The sequence below is a fragment of the Zootoca vivipara genome, chromosome 7, assembly GCF_965207765.1.
Source record: "Zootoca vivipara chromosome 7, rZooViv2.hap1.1, whole genome shotgun sequence".
Classification (NCBI taxonomy): Eukaryota; Metazoa; Chordata; class Lepidosauria; order Squamata; family Lacertidae; genus Zootoca; species Zootoca vivipara.
In genome coordinates, this window is record NC_142590.1 from 38763487 (window position 1) to 38786904 (window position 23418).

The following is a 23418-nucleotide window of genomic DNA, read 5'->3' on the forward strand; positions in this document are numbered from 1 at the left end:
CCTGCAGCCAATAGGAAGCTGCGGAAGCTGCACCGGACATTCGGCTTCCAAAGAACGTTCATAAACCAGAACACTCACTTCCAGGTTTGCAGCATTTGGGAGCCAAAATGCACAAGTGCCAAGGCATTTGGCTACCAAGGTATGGCTGTAGACATTTCCAGGCTAAAACTGGATCCAAAGACAAAGGGTGGCATCTGACTAAGTTGTACTCAGGGTAGACCCATTGAAACCAATGGACCTAAAATTTGTCATAATAACTTATTAAGTAATTGACTAGTCTACTCTGAGTATGATTTAGTCAGATACCACAAAAAATAGATGTTCCACAAGCATTCAGAAGATGAAAATACTGTATACCAATCGCTGCCCTGCAAGCTATCATATGGTGATGTCCGGTTACATTTTGTGCCTTACCAGAATGCTGATTTTCTGAACTCTCAGTAATTTTGCACCTCCTGTGCCCCAGAACCACCCATGCTTCCTGCTGGAGTTTTTCTTTTGTGGCATTATGCTCATACTGTTTCCCAACTGATCACCTGTAGACAAAAAAAGAGAGAGAGGAAGAAAGAACAAGGGAAAGGGTTTAGCACCATTTGGACGTTTGTAATTCATGGCTCAATTATCCTGGGTATTAGTCCTGTTTTTGCACCTGCCTGCTTTAACAGCAGCACCTCAACCCCAGTCTGGCTAGTTATTTTGCCAGGGTTATAACGGAAAGCATGCTGCAGTTGCTAAGCAACTACCCAACACTTCCTGCCATTGGAGAAAACAACAGCTTTGGGGCATGTAAACAGGGGGGTGTTGAAGCTAGAAGGCTGCCCCTGTACTGAAGGAGCAAAGCCCATTTTCTCCTGTCCATGCACATCTGGTCAGCCTTCTCTGTTGACAGGTGGTGCCAAACAGGGCACACAAATGGCATACAGGCTTCCTGAGGCCATCTTGCACAATATGGCATCTACTGGAACAATTGCACACCTGTATGCATGCAGATCACGTCAAAGTGCAAGTAGATAAATAGGTACCGCTCCGGCGAGAAGGTAAATGGCGTTTCAGTGTGCTGCTCTGGTTCGCCAGAAGCAGCTTAGTCATGCTGGCCACACGACCTGGAAGCTGTACACCGGCTCCCTCGGCCAATAACGTGAGATGAACGCCACAACCCCAGAGTCGGTCACGACTGGACCTAATGGTCAGGGGTCCCTGTACCTTTACCTCAGGCATCCCCAAACTGCGGCCCTCCAGATGTTTTGGCCTACAACTCCCATGACCCCTAGCTAACAGGACCAGTGGTCAGGGATGATGGGAACTGTAGTCCAAAACATCTGGAGGGCCAAAGTTTGGGGGTGCCTGCTTTACCTCATGCATACAGATGCCTGGTGCCATTTCGCCTGCTGCTTCAAGACCCAAGCTTTGGTCTGGGTGTGGCATATTTTGCTCCTTAACCTCACCCCAAATTCACCACTTGAGGTCACAATATGGCCATCCTTGCATCACAGAACCAGATTACTAGGAAGATGCAGAACTGTCTCCTTACTAGAGTGATGGCTGTTCTTTGTGTGACCTCTTGACAAACACAGGCTTCTGGGATTTAGCCCAGAATGGCTTCAACTTTTTTAAAAAAAAATAAAGAGGCAGAATCCTAAATTAAGAGTCCACTGCTCTTCACTACTACACCACACTGCCTTTTCTACATAGTTTGCCATGGGCAGAATGAAAAGTTACAGCTGCTGCTATTAGCCAAGAGAGCCATTTGATTAGGCTCCAAACCTGTGCTCACCACAGGCAACCCCTTTACTACTGTGCAGATTTTGAGAGAAGGAAAATAAAAACTAATATGAAAGTCATGAGTCTGTATTTGGTCACAGTCTTCAGATGAGAGGAGACTTGCAAATGAGGCTCTGTACTATTATTATTATTTTATTGTTGTTGTTGTTGTTATGCCACCTTTCCAGACTGGAACTTGAGGCAGCTTGTACAAATTAAAACAACACTGATAAAATACTAAAAGCTAAAAGCATATAATAACAATAACAACAACAACAACAATAATAATAATAATTTATTATTTATACCCCGCCCATCTGGCCGGGTTCCCCCAGCCACTCTATATAGTCATATAGAAGACAATAGTTAATTAATATAGTAATTAAACTCTAATAGAATCAAAACCATATAGAAACAAATCTATTAAAATGCAGATACCTGTAGTAAAAACAGTGCAGCACTATTTAAAAACAGTCAGTTCCCCCAAAGGCCTGTTGGAGGAAAACACAATGGCTGACTCCCCCATTCCTGAAAAGAGCAAAAACCAATAGTTACCCAGGTTTGTCTCCAAGCTTAGAAGAAAGGCAGTTTCTCTGGCAGATTGCAACAGAAATAAATAAAACTAGGCAGCCTTTCAGGTGTGTGTGCTGGGTAAAAAAAAGCAATAGAAGACAAAGAACCTCTGCATCTTAAAGCTGCAGGGCCATCACCACCAGCTGGCTTTTTTCTCTCTGCTCCCCACCACTATGTAGCCTCAGGAAACATTATGGAGAACTCAAAAGCTTGCATACTTATTTTGTGACATTCTTTATACTGCTCTATGGAATATTCTTTTTTTTAAATGCCTCTTGGTTCCATTTATCAAAAGGACAGGAAGCCTTGTTTCAAATACTCTTCATTTTAATTTGTCTGCAGCTCTTCAGTTGGGTGGGACATATAGACAACGCAGATAAAACATCAGAACTAGGAATTACGCTTTCCAAAACCGTTTCATTTTCTTAATTGATGGAATTAACAATGCTACTCTGTGATGAAACTTAAGACAGGATGTGTGTCTGTAGGCAGGAAAAGGGACCCTGAATACAAAGGGATATGCAACAAAAGCTTAGACCGCCATCACTACTGCTTTGCTCACTACTCCTGCACTATAGTAGCAAATAATGTTTACCAAAAAAGCAAAAACTCTGCAAATAGATGCAGGCACAGAGCACGCTTTGGACCTTATTAAAAAGATCCTCTTCCCCAGCCTTGGCGGAGTCACCAATACCCACTTAACCCTCCGCTGCTGGAATCTGGACACCCTAACAAGGGTCTGTTTCAAAGAAACAGAGCCAATCGTGTTTACACACCTATAAAATACACAAAGCAAACAGTCAAAGCAAAGCCCCAGTTCACAGGGGCTAATCACAGAGCAGACCTGTGTTATTAAAAGACTACCTTCGTAGCTTTGGACAGCACTGCTGCTGACCACCCCTAAAAGATTCCAGTCTACCATCCAAATACAAGAGGAAAAGTCTTGTTCCAATTTTATCCTCCTCGCTCAACCATTTCTAAATTATAGCGAAGTGGAATGAGAACATACTGACTTGTCTACATTCCAGCCTGCCACAGAACAATCTTGTGTGGCATTGGTTCGCAGAGCTTTTCCTTGAAAGCTGTGGCCAAATTATAAGCAAATCTTGTTTTTGTGTTGTTTTTGTTTTGTTTTTTTAAAAGGAGGAATGGGTTTGAGCTACAGATGTATAAATTTAGGACTTGGCTTGGGATGGGGAATGCAGAAAGGATGTCAATAGGCCAGATCAGTACAGGAACAGAAAAGTGTGTAGGGAAACATGGAATATTTGCTGTATGAGACCACAGTCATGTACCAAAGTTGGGGTCCATCTTTTTTGTGGTTTTAGGACCAGTGTGCATCATATCATACATGTGAGGCAGAGCCTTTTCATCTTTACATTCCTGTAAGGGGCCATTCCTTGGCGGTAAAGCATCTGCTTTACATGCAAAAGATGCCAGGATCAATACCCAGCATCTTCTGGTAGAACTAGGAATCTCCCCCATCTGAATTCCAGGAGAGCTGCTGGCTATCAGGGTAGACAATACTGAACTAGATGCACCAGCGACAGCTTCCTTTGCACAATTTAAATAAGAGATTACGATCCTGGTCAAACATGGGCTTCTTCTGGATTTGTTGGTGCATCTTCCTTCTATTCCTTAGTCACTTTGGTTGGCATTTTGCGGCTACTGAACACCACAATTTCCTCTCACACAAATTCCATTGAGAACATGGCCCATCTGAGAAAGGGAAGACAATGGAGGGAGATTTCCCCATATCTGGAGCCCCTCCAGACATCCTTTTCATTGCTCATTCCCAGCATAGCTGCCAAGTTCTCCCTTTTTTTAAGGGAAATTCCCTTATGCTGAATAGGCTTCCTCGCGAGAAAAGGGAAAACTTGGCACTATGATTCCCAGTGATTTGTGCTCACTATACTACCATGGCCATCACACAAGATCTCACTTTCAAAACTATTTGAACCTGCAAAAAGTTTGGGGGGCGGTCATTTTGCTCCATTTCCAAGTTAGTGCCTATTTAAGTCCCTGCGGTAATTCTTCCCTTACCATAAATGTTCTGTTTGAGGTGGGGGGTTAGGCAGGGCCGTCTTACCCATAGGCAATAGGGGTGCGAGGCACCCGGGCGCTGGGCTCTTGGGGGCGCCAGGGCGAGAGTCTGGGGCCCGAGAGTTGAGTCTGGGGAAGAGCCCATCTGTTGGTGGGCTCTTCTGCTGTGGCCGGCTCCGCGCCATGAGTTCGGGGGTGGTCGAGCCAGCAAGACGCTGAGGCGGCCGGCCAGCTCCGCCCTCCTGCACACCTTGGACTGGGCAACCTGGGGGGGGGCGCCGGATGCATCTTTGCACCCCAGCGCTGCATATGCTTAAGACAGCCCTGGGGTTAGTCCAACTTTTGTGATGCTACAACCCCTCTGAACAATAATGCAGCAGAATTGGTGAAGCATCATAGAACAAGTAATAGAGCAGAATAAATCCACTGCTGAAAAAAAATAAAAAATTGTCCAGTAGCACCTTAGAGACCAACTTAGTTTGTTCTGGGTATAAGCTTTTAGGTGCATGCACACTTATTCAGATTCTTTTAAATCCACTGCTATTATTGTGTCAATCACACACCAGTCTGGAGGAGGCTCTGATCTTATCCAGGCAAATAACAGACAATAGCACCACTTAAAAAGGCAATGGTCAACTGGTGCAGGGTTGCAGGCCACATATTACAGCTGCTCTTTCTCTCGCTCCCCACTTTCCTCCCCAGCATTTACCACTATCCAAGCCAGCCACCTCAGGTTCATGACATGGGGAAGTACAGAGAGCTAACTTGTACTGTGAAATTCTCAAGGGAAATACAGCACACAATAAGGCCTCTGACCTTTACTGCATATTATAATCTGTGGGTGGGGAGTGGGGGTTGGGACCCAGTTCATTTGCATTAATATAGACAACCAAGCACCCATGTGGTAGAAATCCTTACCATGTGGTAAGTGAACCACCCTGAAATCTACGTAAGGGTATAGGGTGGTATATAATAATAATAATAATAATAATAATAATAATAATAATAATAATAATAATAATAGGTTAATCCATATTTATCTATGGCTTCCAGTCCGGCAGATAGAAGCAATCTTTCCAGATGTACTTTTGAGTCATGTCCTTGGGAAGTAGGGCTGCCATATGTCTGGACTTTCCCGGACATTACTGGGATTTCAAAGGCAAAATTGAAGTCCAGGGGGAATTTCCAAATGGGGATGCTTTGTCCTGGATCTCAGGCAAGACAACTGCAAAATCATGTTTTTGTAAAAACCAGCTCAACAACTTTGGGGTTTGTATTAAAAAAAAAGCTCAACAATCTTGGAGTCTTCCTTTAAAAAAACCCAGGGTTCCTTGTTTTTAATTTTTGAAATATGGCAACCCTATTGGGAAGGTGTTTCCGATTTTACCTTTCTGAATGGCTGGTGTTCAGGGTAGCTAAATTCTCCTTTGGGAGGAGAGAGTGATGCTGTCATATGGCGCCTTTGTAATAACATTCTAAAACACACACAGGTTTAGCAGCCATTATGCAGCCACAGAAGCAAGTGCACAGGCGAGTGAAACTAGTCTCAAAAGCAGCCTGAGCACCACAAACTCCCCCTATAAATATCTTATTTGTTTCCCCAGATCAGACGAAATGTGGTTTGAGGCTCCACCCTGCCTGTATGTCAGACTCTTGCTTCAAGAAGCTTGGACCTTTGTCCCCGTATAACAAAGGTTTTAGGTTCTCCCCAGATTTTCATGGCCAAGGCCAACTTATGAACAGTTCAGGCTTGTCTGCTTGACAGCTCTCCCATAAGAGCAGGACAAAACCCTAAAATTCAGGAACACAGAGCAGGTAATATGAGCTGCACTCTCTATGCTGATCCCCCAATTGCCCCTGGCTGCAGCGTCTGTGGGCAGAGATCAATGAACAGTGAACACAGACAACATGACATATGCCAGAAACAGATCCTTCAAAACACTCTGGGAATTGCAGATGCACAATTAGTTACAACTTTCAAGCATCTTCTAGCAAGCATTAGCAATACTAAAGAGGGATCCACACTGTACATTCAAACCACTCTTATACCATGTTGGCAGTCATGGCTTCCTACAAAGAACCCCAAAAACTTTAGTTTGTTAAGGGTATTTACTGAGGGTTCTGCTAACAACTCTCAGTGCCCTGAAACTGCAGTTCCTGGCATTCTTTTTAGGAAGCCATGGCTGTTGAAGTGGAAGTGCTTTAAATGTAAGGTGTGGATGTGACTTTTTGAATGTTCCTCATTCAGGCTGTGTGTACATTACTGCCTTGAAACACAGCTAGGGCATTCTCTATTCTCAATTTGGACAGCAGCTGGTTTGTGGGGAAACACAGTATTTAATAGGAAATGACAAGGTAGATATGGATTGTGGCTAATGCCATGTGCATACTGCCTCCCAAACCAGTGGTGGGAGCATGTTGGATGCAGAGTAAATGGGAATAGTATACACAGCAGCAGAATTCTAATAAAAAACCTGGAAGGGTTGGATATGGGCTGTGCATTCCCAATTCTGTGTGTGCTTTTTAAACCGCATGCAATTATTCCTCAAGAGCTCCTCTAGCTATAAGGTTGCTTTTAAATGCCACCTCATTGTGCAAGTTTCCGCCTCCCCACCTTCTCCAGCTTTCTGAACAGCCCCGCATGTAAGATATTATTGTTTGATACTCCTCCAAGTGGGAGGAGGTTCCGCAAACAACTTCTCTCACACTGCCAATTTCCTTGTAAGGAGAATAGTGGGGAGTTACGATGATTTTTTAAAAAATCTCCTGTTTTATTTAAGCATTGATCACACGAAGGAGGAGCAGCCAGCCAGCCAGGCAGCACTAGATTTTAAAAGCACCATCAGTTGCACACGCACACACACACACACGTGCACACACACACAGCCTGCCCAAGCACCGGCCTACAACTGTGGACAGCCTCCCCTACCCACTACAGCAGTTTCTCCTCGCTGTGTGGCTGCTTGGGGGGTGGCAGGGCAGGCGCAGCACACAGGATAAGGAAAGCAGTCACATCAAATGCATTTATGGTTATTGGCTTTTCCACAAGATTGGCAAAGCGGCAACATATGCTAACAAGCCCAGCATCAGAAGCAAAAAAAAAAAAAGCCTTATCTCTTGAGTAAACTCATTCTGCTCTGTTCCAAAGCAAGGCTCCTTGTGTTCTGCTCCTCCCCGTTATTCAAAAGACTTCAGTTAAAGCAGCAACACCCCAAGTTCCCTGCTGGGTTAGCTTCCTGTATACCAAATAAATCAAGGCTGATCTGACCACTGTGACAAAGAACTACTGTTTCAATTTTAAAATGGGGAGGGGGGGCGTGCACGTTGGAGAGAGAATAAACAGGCTAAGCGCCAGTGCATTTTCCAGGGAACCCTTAACAAACAAACAAAGACATGAACTCAGGAGCGTAACTTTTCATACCGCTGCGACATGACTGTCTTTATAATGTCAGATTTTAAAAAGGGTACTGCAAATACAACACTGGATTCAGCAATGGTCTAGCAAAGTATTGCAGAAGAATTAAAACAGAAAAGGGGTGCGTGGCATGTGAATGACAGCAACTGTTTGAAGCGGTTGGGCATATGGACTGAAAGCCGCAAAACTCTTCCCTTGTTGAGAGCCTAATAGTATCCATTGGGGGGGGGGGTACAAGTCTTAAAGCTGCTCTTAGTACCAACTCTTGCCCCACAGGTTTTGTTTTTTAGGAAACAACCACAGTCTTCTTACCTGTGAGTCAACGGCCCAAGCAGTTGTTTTTCCACCAGGGTTCAAAATGTCAATTAGGGTGAGGGGAGGGGAGCTTTGGGTCAAATTAGATGCCACTGGGCAGCCAGGGATGATGTTTCTGTTGTGGAGTGTGGGGGTGATTAGACTGGGAATATCCCCTCCCTCAGGATATTCCACCATTCTTCAGCAGAGTTTCTTTTCTTTCAGCAAAGTAAGTGGCTCAGGTATATGTCAAACAAAGCTTCAATAATAATAATAATAATAAAGAAAATCGTAACATGATGACATACTATCTGAGAGAAACTAAAACAACATCATGAGGCAAGAATGAGACAAGAATGACAGTTGGCCTCTCTAACGGAAGTTAACTGAACACCCAAAGGGAGGGGCTAATTCCAGAGCACAACACAAAAGCCCTGCCCACCAGATGCCAGACACTCTACTATTCAAATTAGGCCGCAGTGTTTCCGTAACAGTTTCATATGCAATGCCCATTCTGACATAAAAAGCCACAGTAGGCAAGGTGGCGGTGAGCCCTATTATTTTTTAAACCCATGAAATGTATTCCATAGGTCTGGGTAAACCAGGCTGTGCCTCTCCAACCACTTTAACCCACTGCACTCGATTGCTTCAAGCAGTTTCCCCCCCTTGCCTGGCACATATCACAGCTGGGGAGAAAATTACCTGAAGCGACTGCATGCATAAGGTACATTTAAAGCACAGAGCTTCCCCCAGAGCATCATGGGGACAGTAGTTTACTCCTCACAGAGTCACAACACCTAGCACTCTTAACAAACTACCATTCCCAGGATTCTTTAGGGGCAGTCATGTACTTTAAATGTATGGCATGTATTGCAGTCTAAGTGGGGGGAGAAGCCTTTGATTTGCTTCCTTCAGCCATGCAATCCACTCCACGTTTTGAGGAAAGCAGTTGCCAAAAATAGATGTAAGGGACTGGATGGAGCACAGCCTTGTTTCTCCTGGTTGCCTTGAGTTTGGTGCAGTGACTATGCCCATTGTAGGGAAGAAGCCCACCAGCTTCCCTGTAATTTAGCAGGGCAAGAAATTCAATTGTATCACCTGCAGTTTTAATTGGGATTACAGCTTTTTTATCACTTTAGTTCACCAACACTTGCTTGACAATTGTCACTGTATCTATTGCTCTATGTAACAATCACCAATGGATTTCTTTTGACCTCATTCTTCTCTATTACTTATGCGCACACACACACACACACACAGAGAGAGAGAGAGAGAGAGAGAGAGAGAGAGAGAGAGAGAGAGTGTAGGGGCGTAGCAAGAGGGGGGTGATAGGGGCGGGGCGCCCCGGGCTCCACTCGGGGGGGGCAGCGCCCCCTCTCCACCTCCACTGACAACAGCCGTCGCCCCGACGTTGCTTGGCACACACTTTGCTTGTTCCTGGATGAGGCGCGGAGGGGCATCAGTCTCCTTTTTTAAAAATAGAACTATTTATTATTTGCCCACCAACAAATCCTAGGCACTCCCAAATTGCAATAAAAGCAGAAACCCATATATTGGATTTAAAACAAGTATCATTCCTGTTTAGTAGGGTTACCAAAGTTGTAAGGCATAACCGCAGAAAGTTTTGATATATTTTACCCATTCTGGATTGCCAGATGTAAGCTTGTAAACTGCAAGTGGTATGGGGACTGTCTGAAGCCATCAACTACCACTTGAATATAAAAGCAAGTCTGGAGTGTCTCAGTGAGAAAACATTATTTCTTCATCTGAAAAAGCCTATACCCCCATTTTCAGTTACATAGATCTATTATGGGGTGGGGTGGGGAACCTTCTAGTTCCATTTCATCCTTGTTCTCCATCCATTAAAGGATGCTTCACCAAGAGTTGGAGAAAAACTGAGTATTGGCTAGTTGTATTTTTAGGTATGGGAAACCATCCATTTTGTACTCCTTCTTACCAGAAGACTGGGTTGCAATTTGAAACCCAAGCACAGTGGTACCTCTAATTACAAACTTAATTCATTCCGGGGTTCCGTTCTTAACCAGAAACTGTTCTTAACTAGAGGCGTGCTTTTGCTAATGGGACCTCTTGTTGCCACTGTGCCACTGGCACACGATTTCCATTCTCATCCTGGGGCAAAGTTCTCAACTCAAGGTAACTCTTCCAGGTTAGCGGAGTTTGTAACCTGAAGCGTTTGTAACCCAAGGCGTTTGTAACTTGAGGTACCACTGTACTTGAAAGGGCCTCAGTTGAATGTCTGCTAACTCCTCCTACCCTATACTTTAAGACTTTCAAAAGGGGAAGACAAGGGTTGCATCACCAACACCACCAGACCTTTCCCCCCCCACCCCATTTGCATATTTACATCTGGCCTGATGGTGATTTCTGGGGAACTCAAACTTTTTTGTAACGTTTTGTTTGGCCCAACAAAAGATAATGTGGATTTTATGTCACTCCAGGAAAAAGGGTACTGTCATACCCCTGGTTATGTTCGCTGCGGGTTGCGTACATCATAGGATACAAACACACCGAACCCGGAAGTACCGGAATGGGTTACTTCTGGGTTCAGCACCGAATTGCACGGCAAGCATGTGCAGATTCGGAGCTTCAGGTTGCGCACTGCTCAGGTTGCGAACAGGGCTCCAAAATGGATTCTGTTAGCATCCAGAGGTACCACTGTACTTGGGTTTAGAGAGCATGATTCAACACACCTCAAATGGGCCAGTTCAGAGCTAATTAACACACTGATTGACATCACTTGGTGTCTGTCCCATCATGTGATAGTTGCAAAAAAATGTGTCAACCATCTCCATTTAAAAATCTGTTAGAGGCAATAGGATATGAAAGCTCTGCCTGCAGCTTTTCATCTGTAATGAACATTTCAAACATTTCACACATGCAAGGCATCATGATGCTGCAACCTCTTGTGAACGTTCACATGTGATTTAGACCTCAGGTTGCAAATGAATGGAGTCCTCCACAGAGAAACAGGATCTATAATAATTTCTGTTCTAATCTTCCACTTTCCTGTTGCTCAGTGATCGGGTATTTTAGCTTTCTACTAGACAGATTTCCAGGTTCCATAAACTTGTTAAAAAATAAATGATTGAGTAAAAGTTGTTGAGCGGAGGGAGGGAAAAGCTGTGTGTTTGTCATCCTCCTCCTATCCTACAAAATGAATTCATCTGACATTTTTTTCTGAACAGCTGTATGCAAGAGACATCTAGGGGGTAGAAAGGTTGTAGTTTGGCACAGTAATAACCATGCCTCTGTATTCCAGAGAAAACTGGTTTTGATTTGACTCTCAATTATGAGCCTTTAGAATTGCACTCCCATCACCCGCAGAGTATATTTTTGCCTGATCTTTTCCTAACCTCATAAAGTGCAGTTAAGGCAGGCTGTGCTACATAACTGTGCATATCCGTTTCAGCTGCATAATGAGAAACATACTGAAAGTCTATAGACCAAGGCAAGGAAAGCCTAACTTCAGGCTTTACACTCTGAGTAATGTTTGCATTACCTGGTACTGAGGCATTTAACAGGCTGGATTATTATGAAGCCTAGCTGGAAAACTTCTGAAGTAGTTCTCTCTCATCACCTCCACCCTCTGATGGAAAACAAAAGCCAGCAAGGATTTGTTGGTTCCATGAAACCATACTTACTTGAAGCCAAAATGTGTGTGAGAGAAAGAAGAAAATCCAGTTGTTAGGCAAAGGATTTTAGAAGCTAAAAAAGCAACATGGATGAAATAGAACCTCATTCAATAAATTAAAGTCTATGGAGCAAAGTGATGGGTATATTCTCTCTCCCATGATGCAGCTTGGTACAGTCTTCAAGTACCATTATTGGTAAAGCTGAAGTTGGTTTGTCAAAGGATTTTGCCAGAAATTGTAAAATGCCTTTTCTCCTGAGCTTGGTAGAAAAGGCGCTGTAGGTATGCAGGCTAGAGACAGATTTAGGGGAGCGCAACAGCTTCAGCCGCACTGGGCACAAAGCCACGACTATGAGGTAGAATGGAAGGCAAGTGTAATTATCAAATAAGCAAAGCCAATCAGAGAACAGACAAGCCTGCAAGCAAACAAACTTCTAATCTGGGTAACTGCGGTGGAGTGGGGAGGGGACTAAAGTTGCCACCAACAGTGGATGGAGGAAAAGTTGATTCAAGCAATTAATTTATGTTTATTGCAAAATTCAAGGCTTCCCATTGCCTGTCATTAAACCATAGTTGTTGCTGTTGTTGTTGTTTTAAAAACCCATATTGGTGGCAAAAGAGAAACCAAAAAGAAAACTCAAATGCAACCTTAAATTCATTTATTTAAAATATTTGCTCAGCGCTCTTCATCAAAAGATTTTATGGCAATATGCAAAAGTGTGAATAGAGGCTAACTTCAGTCAGGTGAGAGGCTTATAGTCTTCTATGCACTCTCTACATGCATCTACAGAATCATAGAATCATATAATTGTAGAGTTGTAAGGGACCTCAAGGGTCATCTACTCCAACCCCCTATGATACAGGAATCTCAACTAAATCATGCATGGCAGATGACCATCCAACCTCTGCTTAAAAATCTCCAGTGAAGGAGAGTTACCACCTTCCTAGGGAGTCAGTTCCACTGTCAAACAGCACTTGTTGTCAGAAAGTTCTACCTGCCTGATGTTTAGTTGGAATCTCCTTTTTTGTAACTTGAATCCATTGGTTCAAAGTCCTACCTTCTGGAGCAGGGGGAAAAAGCTTGCTCCATCTTCCATGTGAAAGCCCTTTAGATATTGGAAGGTGGCCATCATATCTCCTCTCAGTCTCCTCTTCTCCAGCCTAAGCATACCCAACTCCCTCAACAATTCCTCTTAATACTTGTTTCCCTGACACTTGATCATTTGGGTCACCCTCCTTCTTAAATTGTGGTGCCCAGAACTGGGCACAGGACTCCAGGTGTGGTCTGACCAAGGCAGTTTAGAGTGGTACTCTTACTTCACGACACTGAATCATATGGCAGACTGAACCTTTCAAAGCTGCACTGATTCTAACCACTTATTTCAAAACCCGCTGATTCTTTTTCTGGTTTCTTGGTGCCCGGCATTGCCTGGGAATTCTTTCTGCTAGTCGGTGTATAATTGGCAATAATATCAACACAAGCAATGCCAACACAACTTGGAATGTGGGTGTTTTATAGTGACAGCTCCTCCACATGAACACTGCCTAGTCTCTAGGACGTGTACTATTTGAAAGAATATTGGCACATCCTACCCATAGAGGATTGCAGAACACTTTACATGCCATGTTTGAACAGAGAGCAGGGCTTTAGAATGCTGGAAAAGCAAGATCGTGCCCAGGCTGAACAGGACAGTCAAGGTACAAAGAGAGAGAGTGCAAGATTGAAGACTGTAATCCATATTCTCACCCACCTACATGCAAGTCCCATTGAGATATTAATATGGGTGTTATGAGCTACATACATTAAGTTGATATAGCAACCAAGAAATTCCATTGTTCCCGCAAGAGGACAATGACAATAAAGATCTATTCTATTCTATTCTATTCTATTCTATTCTATTCTATTCTATTCTATTCTATTCTACATTTGCATGGAAAGCTGACCTGCAAAAAAAGTTTTGCAATCTTTTCAAAATAAAGAAAAATGTGTCATGATTTTTATAAATCTTTATTTATAAAAATTTAAAGGGAAAACAAAGGAGTCATTCAAGATTTTTGGAATAATTCCCAAGAAAGAAATACACACTCCCCAAACATATCACTTGTGTCACTTTTGCAAGCTTCAACGCAAACACTAGAAAGACACAAGAATGGGTGAAGATTGGGATGGCAAACACCCTGCTCATAGGCCGGATGTGGCTCCCAATTTACTTCAGCTGTTCAGCCGGAAGGAGCTGAGAGTTGTGTAGAGTATGCTTTTTTACATCACTTTTTTGCTCTTTTGCTATTGTGGGCAAGGGATGGGAGTTTCTTGCTGTGAATGCTTGTGAGCAAAAATGTTATACTACTCAAGGTGAGTGCCTGGGTGGTTTTGAAAGTGGGGGTCAGTCCCACAAAGTCCTGTGGGCCCTACTCCCAGGTACGTTTCTGTAGGATTGTATCTGAAGGCCAAGGCTACAGTCCTCCACACATTTGCCTGAGAGTAAGTCCCACTGAACTCCTTGGGACCACCATGAATAAAGATCTACAGGACTGCACCTTTAATGTTTACAAAGTTGTGTGTGTGTTGTTTTTATGGAAAGGTGGGGAAGGGTAAAACACTGTTCCTCCCTGACACACACACACACCTTTGCCAGATGACAACTTGGAAGACTTCAACCCTCTGTTTTTGGTTGCCACCAATCCACAACCCAAAAGTAAGATTGCTCTGCCTGCTGCTACCTTAGGATCCAAGCCATTCAGTTTTACATAGCAATAGGGATTTGGTTCATGAATATGAGAGGGTTGACAAAACACAGTGATACCACAGACTATGCATATATTTGGTTTAAAAAAAAAAGCAGGAGGGAGAGCACTTCAGGATAATCAGCATTTGTTGGGCCGTATAGCTACTGTGAAAATGACTGTATTGCCAAAGATGTTGTTTTTATTCCAATCGCTGCCAATAATTGATAAGTTGGACTGTTTCAAAGAATGACAAAAGGTTTTATCGAAATTTATATGGCAAGGGAAAAAGCCAAGAATTAAATATAAGATACTTACTGATGATAAACAAAGAGGCTTTTCCCTGCCGGACTTAAAGATTTATTATGAAGCAGCTACCTTTTGCTGGATGAAGGATTGGTTTTTGTTGGAAAATACAGACATTTTGGATTTAGAAGGTTACGATAATGTTTATGGTTGGCATGCATATTTATGGTATGATAAAGTAAAGGCCCACAGAGGCTTTAAAACTCATATAATCAGAAAATCACTGTATAGTGTTTGGTCCAGGTACAAAGATTTGTTAGAAAGAAAAACACCTAAATGGATATCACCATTGGAGGCCAAGGTCCGTAAAAAAGTAAATATGGAAACCAGTTGGCCGAAATATAGAGACTTGTTGATTCAAGAAGGAGACCAATTTAAGTTAAAGACATATGAGGATTTGAAATGTAAACTAGACGATTGGCTCCAATATCACCAGATTAACGAAGTTTTCAAAATGGATAGACTACTTGGTTTTCAATCAGAGAGGTCAAAGTTGGAAACAAAATTGTTAGAACCTAAGACGAAAAAACTTTCCAGAATGTATAAATTGTTGCTTGAGTGGCATACGAAAGATGAACAAAGAAAGAATGTTATGATTTTGTGGGCAAAGGATGTTGGTCATAATATCATGATTGAGGAATGGGAAAAATTTTGGCATGAGAATATTAAGTTTACTGCGTGTAGTTTATTAAAGGAAAATTTAATGAAGATGATGTATAGATGGTATCTTACACCAGTAAAACTAGCAAAGATATACCATAACCATGATAACAAATGTTGGAGATGTAAGAAAGAAGTAGGCTCATTTTACCACATGTGGTGGACATGTCCACTAGTGAATGACTTCTGGAATAAGATTTATAATGAACTCAAGAAAGTGTTGAAAAACACATTTGTTAAGAAACCAGAAGCATTTCTAGTGGGCATTGTAGGGAAGGAGATTCCAAAGAAGAATGTATCGTTTTTTATGTATGCTACGACGGCAGCGAGACTTTTGATTGCTAAGAACTGGAAACTACAAACATTACCAACGATTGATGACTGACAGATGAAGATGATGGAGTTTATGGAACTGGCTGAGATGACCGGAAGAATCCGCAACCAGGGAGAGGAAGCGATGGAAGAAGAATGGAAAGATTTTAAACTGTATTTTTAAAAATATGCTAAAGTAACATATTAGATCAGAAATTAAGGTGTAAATAAACTGTGGAATTTAGGAATATGTGATATGAAAGTTAAAAAGTAAGGTTAGGCAAGGTGATGAAAATGATTTAGAATTTGCTAACTATAAATGTGTTAAAGAACCACAGGGAGGGAAGCCTGAGGAGGTCCCATTAAATCATGTGAGATGATATGAGAATTGTTACGATATATGTTTTTCTTTTTCTTTTTTCTTTTTACTCTATGTGTTTATCTTTTCTTTTTTTATGTATTGTTGTTATTTTTCTGAAAACACTAATAAAAAATATTATTAAAAAAAGGATAATCAGCATTTGTGAAGTTTAGTAATACTGTACAGTATATTAGTAATCAGCCTTTGTGAACTAGGAACACGTGAGATTTGAGATATTTCTAGATCCCCAAAAGAGGAATTATGAGAGTTAAGATATATTCTTAGCTTGGATAATGGTTGCCTATCCCATGCTAGAGAAACTCTGAAGTTTGGAGAAGATATCCCCTTTTGGCCACTTCATGCTAACAATGCCTAGGGCAGCTCAACAGAATGCTGAAAATGCACAACGGTACCAATACCTCACACTAGGCAAAAATATTAATCTAGCCATGTTGAAAAATATAACCATTTTACAATGACTTACAAGGGACTGGACAAATTCATGGAGGAGATGTTTGATCGATGGCTACTATTCACAATAGCTATATATGATATCTCTCGTATCAGTGCCATTATGACTGTGAATGCAGCAGAAGAGGGTGTCAGGGTAGCTACCATTAAGTACCTAATGCTGAGTTAGGTACATCTTTATTCTGATCTAGCAGGGCTCTTCCCTTCTTATTGACCTGGCTTAAGTACATGAAAGCAAGCCCAATTGCTTTTGATAAAGTTCGTATCTAAGGAAGAAACATTCTTAGGATCAGATCTTTGTGAATCATATCTCACCCCAATAGCCACCAGTGTCCAAAACAATAAACCTGAATCTAGCAGGAAGAGAAACTTGTGTATCTTCACATTGTTTAAGGTCCCTACATAGCAGCAGCAGATTTAAATTTACCCAAGGCTCCTATAAAATACTTTCGCAGATAAGCATTACTTGCATTGCCTTAAAAACCTGCACAGGAAAGCTACTTGAATTCTCTTTCTATAGCAACACATCCACCATTGTTGTCACTTCAAGTGGAAACAGTAAGGTTATCTGTAAATATCCTTATCCCTAGTCTCTTGAAAGTGATGGGGGAAACTCCCAATGGCCCAACCCTCTGTATGCATACTGGGAAGTCAGCTCTCCCAGAGTTGACTCCCAGGTACCTGTAAGTATAAGCAATTGATAGGTTGGGTGATTAACCTGGGAGTAACTACTTCAGTTATGTCAGGATGGTTGGTAACAAGAATAATGATTTCATCTTTTTTCTGGTCCTGTGCCTTTAATCCTGCACAGGGGCAGAAATCAAATGATGTTTCCCACTTGTTACCATGGAATCTGCATGCCTGGAAAAGCTTCACCTGTTTGCTTTCTGCAGGCCTAAAAGACATAGACTTGGATCCTAAAATCAGCTAATTTAAAACTCTTAATGGAAAATCCATAGCTGTTTTTCTTTTTATTAACTGGTTGTTGTGAGTTCGGCTGGATCAGTGAGTGAATGAGCGGTCTGAGATTTTGATGAAAAGAGCATTAACATTTTCTTAAGGTCCGTGAAGGGAATTCACTCGCAGCGGTGGGGGCAGAGTCCTGGTGAGGAATGTTGCAATAAACAGCACTTTGCCATTGGAATGGGCAGGGGAGAGAGAACGGGAGTTAGTTGAAGCTGGGTATACCTTCTGAGGGGTTGGTTGAGTCTTCTCGTCCAAAGGAAACTATGGAGACAATTGTAACCCATTTTACCTGGAAGTAAGCCCCATTGAATTATCTAGGGCTGCCCTCTCAAATCCAGATTAGGCAATCAATATGTGTGGCTGGGGTCACTCGAGGCACCTGATGACAACCCACACTATGATGGGGTGGATCCAAATGATCCCATTTGTTTAACTTGGGTCCCACTGAAAGTTAATTGTGACTTCATTTCAGTTCCATTGATTTCAGTAGGAACTCACTCATTCAGTTAGCCTGGATGCAGCCCAATGCATTGATACAGCTTGCACGGTCTTCCGTCGTCTTCTAAAGTAGATGGGAAGGGTGTGGGTGGGTGGTTGGAACTCTAAAACTGCTGGCACAATGTTCAGAAAGAATTCAGATCAGTTAATTAGAAATTGGCCTGTGTAGCTAGAGGTATTGAACACCACTCAGAAGAAATTATTCCGAAAGCTTTACGTAAGGAGCTGTTGAGATGGAACTTGGCTTCATGTAGCATGTTCCTCGTCTCCTCCTAGGGAAAGTTAAAGGACCTTCAGAGAGAGAGATGGAGATGGCACAAGCAGATGGTGACCAGAATGAGTCAGGAACTTCAGGATGTAGCTGAAGCTGTACTAGCATTCCTCTGCAAGAGTCAACACTTCATATAGGACAGCCTTTCTGAGTCCTGGAAGAAGGATGAGCTCCAGTTACAGTCTATATGCACTGCAATTCTTCTGCAAAACATGCTTCATGGACTCAAACTCTGCCTGTTTAATTAGGGAAGCACCTATTTTCTCATAGAATAATAGAGTTGGAAGGGACCATGAGGGTCATTTAGTCCAACCCTCTGCAATGCAGGACTCTTTTGCCTAACATGGGGCTCAAACCCATGACCCTGAGATTAAGAGCTCTATCGGCTGAGCTATCACAGCAGCATCTAGAGAACTCCAGGCTTCCAACCCCCTAGAGTGAAGGAATGTATTTTTTGAAATATATTTACCGATAAGGTTTTAAGACTTTACTCTACTGCACAGCTATTCCTGCAATGCTAGAGCAATTCCGCCTGCCTTGAAAACATTTGAGGATGGGCTGGGGGCATAAACATATTGCCTTTATCACCTTTGGTACGAATGTTCACCTTTTAGGAATGTTGTTAGCTTGTTCCAGTTTCCTGGGAATTCTGCTGAATTTTTAGAAATCAAATTTTATGAAACATTTTTGTTAAACCTTACCAAAAACATGTGAAAAAATACAAAGCAGCAAACAGTGTTGCAGATAGTTGCATGTGACGAAACTAGGCCAAGTTTAGGTTGACAAACCACAGTTCTGTTTGCACAAGGATAATAAAGTGCACATTTATTAACGGCAAATTATGTAATACAGATAAAGTTATTTCATGCAGAAATAATATACTTGCTGTATGCATTTCATCCCCTATTTCAGCAAGAGCCATATTTACTTCTAAGTAAACATGTGTAGGATTGATTCTGCTGTTTGTAGAAGTCGGGGAGGATTCTGGGCACAACTCAGGCAGGGTTTGGGCTAGCCAATGAGATGGCAGGGCAGAACTTATTTGAAAGTGAATCAGGATTCCTTTTATTTAAAAAAACACGTTTATATCCTTTGAGAAATTCCTCCAGAATTACAGATAAGGGGCCGGATCCAGCACAAGGTGGTTGCATTAGTTCCCATTGAAATAAATGGAGCTTAAATTTAATTACACCATGACTATCTGGTTCCACTGATTTTAAAGGGATGTAAATTAATCTAATTTAAACTGCAATCTTATATTAAGTTACCTGGGATTAAGCGCCAATGGGATTAAACTCAATAGGATTTACATCAGTCTGTGTCTATAGGACTGTGGTGTTCATCTGGATCATACCCAATGGTTGTTGAGTTAAATGTAAATCACGCTAAGGGTGCAGATATACACTGAAAGCAAGACTCCTGGGAACTGTAGTTTATGCCCACAGAACTACAACCCCAGCACCCACAACAAAATACAATTCCCAAGATTGCTGGGGGGAAATAATGTGCTCTAAATGTAGGGTATACATGCATCCTAGATACATCCAAAACAATCAATGGCTGAGTAATAACATGTTCTCTCTCTACAGTGGAACCTCGGTTTATGAACGCCTCGGTTTACGAATTTTCGGTTTACGAACGCCGCGGACCCATCTGGAACGGATTAATTCACTTTCCATTACTTTCAATGGGAAAGTTCGCTTCAGTTTATGAACGCTTCAGTTTATGAACAGACTTCTGGAACCAATTGTGTTCATAAACCGAGGTACCACTGTATTACGATCTCAGGCACTCTTAATTGAGCCAATCATTTCACACACACACACATTGATACTGTTACATGCCACCCCAATCTCCATGAGTGGTGTGATATTTGAGGAGTTCCAGGGTTGTGTTTCCATTGGGAAGATCAGAGCACAGCAGAGACTAGTGTCTTTAAGAAATACAGTTTATTAACACACACTTACAGTTGGAAGTCTGCAATGGAGGGATGCAGAACATTACACCCCAAGAGTGCCTCCTGTTGCCGCTCTCTCCTAGCTTCAGGAAGCTGGGGTCCAATGCAGCAGTCTTTAAGGGCTCCAGGGCTCTTCGTGCAGTCTCCTCCAACCAGCACCGCATGGAATTCAGGCCTGCGCAGCAGCTCATGGGAGTCTCACCTTTATTCTCCGTCTTCCCAGCGTACCTCTTGCCAAAAGCCCAAGCCTCCTGCAAAAGGACACATTTTTCTGTCACCCCACAACCCTCTTCATCACCTTCGCACCGCCTGTTTTGCACAGACCTGGGAACCTTCTTAGATGTGTAGATGCTAGGCCATTGTTTCATGATGGTTTGCATCTAACATTGCCGTTGGCCTACATCGGTCTGGAGAGACAATGGAGTGTGCCTATGGGGAGGGAGAGGGGGGTGAAGTCAAACTGCTGTGTTAGTAGCACCCAAGTGACTTCCCTGGAGCGCAGGCCTGAGCAGTGTGCATGGAGGGCTGCCCAGGCAAGACCCTGCTCTTGGCCTTGCTGTGGTCCAAAGGAAAACGGAGCAATACATTTGGCACCAGCTTGACTGCAGGAATTGCTGGAAGGCACTGTCCAACCATCTTAGGGTCTCCACTCTGGAATTCTGTAGGGTTTATTCCTTAGCCTTTTATTCTGCTGAATATGTCCCATAAGGCAGAAGATGTTTAGGATAATAGTTTTCCTTCTCCTTCCCAGGTCGACAAGCCCTATCTGTCCCTCACTTCCCTCTACGGCACGTGCAGAAACTGTCTTCTTGACCACTGGACCGTTGGTCTCGTCTGCTCAATCCGCTGGAGGCTGTCATTGCATGCAGGGGAATGCAATGTGTCCTCTTTTTCCAGGACACGTCCTCTTTTTCAGGGGTAAAATTTCTGTCTGGGTGGATTTTTTTTTTAATTTGCCAAAATGTCTCTGGCTATAATTTCTGGACAAGTCAGAGCCATGATGGGTGGTTGTAGATTTGCTTTCCTCTTCTCTTCTCCTGCCTCCCCCCCCCAAGCAATATATCACAGCTTCTATAGCCTACATATAGTAGGGGATGGCAGAGGACGAGATGGTTGGACAGTGTTCTCAAAGCTAGTAACACGAGTTTGACCAAACCGCAGGAGGCAGTGGAAGACAGGAGTGCCTGGCGTGCTCTGGTCCATGGGGTCACGAAGAGTCGGACATGACTAAACGACTAAACAACAACATAATAGGGGTATTTAAAATGATAGCATCCTCTTTTTTGCTCTTCAAAATATGGCAACCCTAGGGGAAAGATCTAACTCACCAGGGATTTGAGACCCATTGGCTATCCTAACCTGGTTTAGCTGGCCAGTCAAAGCTGTTTCCCAGGGTGCGGCCACTGGCACATGCTGACTGCTTCTAGGAGCCACAGGTGAGAGGCGAGTGCAGGGCGGGGACCAAAGGCAAACAGACTACCACAGAAGGAGCATGGCATGTGCCCCACCAGAAGCACTACCCCTCCCCTAACACCCCATACATTATTGGGTTTAGGGGAACCTCCCCTCCCCTCAGTTTATAACATTACATAAAGGACTTTGCAGTATAACTTAAACCAACAGGGAAATAGAGGCTCTTTGTAAAACTTTGCTGTGCGGTGGATTGTTCACATTCATGCAGCAGTGGGGAGGATTAAAAAAGTAACTATTATTTAGAAAAGATGTTGTGGTGTTTCAAAGCCATTTAATTACTATAGCCATGTAGTATTAAAGTAGCTATGCAATATCCAGGTGACTTTTTATTATTATTAAAGAAATGAATCCTGATTCTCTAAATGTTTTTGTAGATAGGATCATAGGAAGCTGCCTTAAACCAAGTCAAACCAGTATTGTCTACACTGACTGGCAGCAGCTTTTCAGGATTTCAGACAAGGAATCTCTCCCATGCATGTACACGAACATATTAACACACAGAGAGAGATCTGTTTTGAGACTCCCCCCACTACTAATGCTGACCAAACATCTGTTCTCATGGAAACTGTATCCAAAAGCCAATGGCTGTGGATCAGGAGTTCTTGCTAGTTTCAGGAGCTGCCTCTCAGTTCCTTCTTATGCTCCCGTTTCCATAGAAATGAATGTCAGAACGGCAAAGACAAGGAAAGGGAAAGGAAGTACAATACAGGTTTCACAAAGTTTGCCCTCTGGAGAACTGGTTGGAAACATTACAAGCTGATGAGCAGAACTGGGCTGCCTGGAGCTGCCTTTTAAACAGAGCTAAACCTTTTGTACGGGGCTTTCGTCTTCACTGTCATCACTTATCCAAACAACACAATACAATATTGATATTATTTATTAAAACAGCAGGTTTTTTAAAATCAGCAGCAACACCACACTAAATCTCATGAAACAACAATGGCAAATTACTACAGCAGGGAAAAACCCAACAGACAATAACAAATGAAAAAGAAACCAAGAAATAGAAGCATTGGTGTAAAACACCCAGGCAAACAGAACAGCTTTTCACCTGGCATGGCAACCAAACGATAATAAATCGTTTGGGCAAGTCTCTGTAGGAGCAGGTGGTGCTTTAAGTGCCCACGTCCCACCGCAGTTCCAAGAGATGTTACCTGTGCAGAACTTATTTCTTGGTCCAGACTACTTCGGTAATCATGCTTTGGAGATAGCTGAGACATTCAATTTTTGTCCCCATGTTTGAAGCAGGGAGAGATGTTGAAATATCAACTGATTCGTCAAAGATCTAGCCATTAGCATGTGCATTCAACTGCAAAAAAAATCTGCATTACCCAAGAGATCGCAGCTGCAGAGGTAAGAAAACAAGTGTCGTTTGTTGTCTGGAGAGGTCACTTCCTGGTTTGCATGGAGCCCAGTGATGGAAGTGCACAGTTGTATTCAGGGAGCACTGGGTGTTGAAATTTTGCACCCCTAGCAAATTTGCACTCGGGGCAACCACCCCTTTGGGCCGCCCTGATGCTACGCCACTGGGTGATGATAATTTAACTTTGGCCTTGTCAAGCAGTCAGCAGGGAGAAAATGTCTGCTGCTGGCCTTTGCCTGATTTCTGTCTATTTGCAGGAAGCTTTGACTACTGAAAAATAAAATCGCCCACCTACCACCTCATTCTGCTGCACATATA

The 23418-nt window shown here is 42.8% G+C and overlaps 1 protein-coding gene across 3 annotated transcripts in view; it reads right to left on the reverse strand.

Annotated features, from left to right (window-relative positions):
- Positions 1 to 23088, reverse strand: part of ACOT11 (acyl-CoA thioesterase 11) — a 112588-nt gene extending 89500 nt beyond the window's left edge. Inside the window, exons 1-3 of one of the 3 annotated variants that reach the window (XM_088674021.1) lie at positions 22892 to 23088; positions 20275 to 20515; positions 415 to 536 (exon numbers count right to left, since the gene is read on the reverse strand). In XM_088674021.1, the coding sequence (XP_088530147.1) occupies positions 415 to 536; positions 20275 to 20515; positions 22892 to 22957 (429 nt within the window). In that variant the 5' untranslated portion in view covers positions 22958 to 23088. Of the gene's footprint in view, positions 1 to 414; positions 537 to 2199; positions 2290 to 20274; positions 20516 to 22891 lie in introns of those variants that run through there. The other 2 variants (XM_060276894.2, XM_088674022.1) reach the window with 2 other exon arrangements.
- Positions 23089 to 23418: the final 330 nt, after the last annotated feature.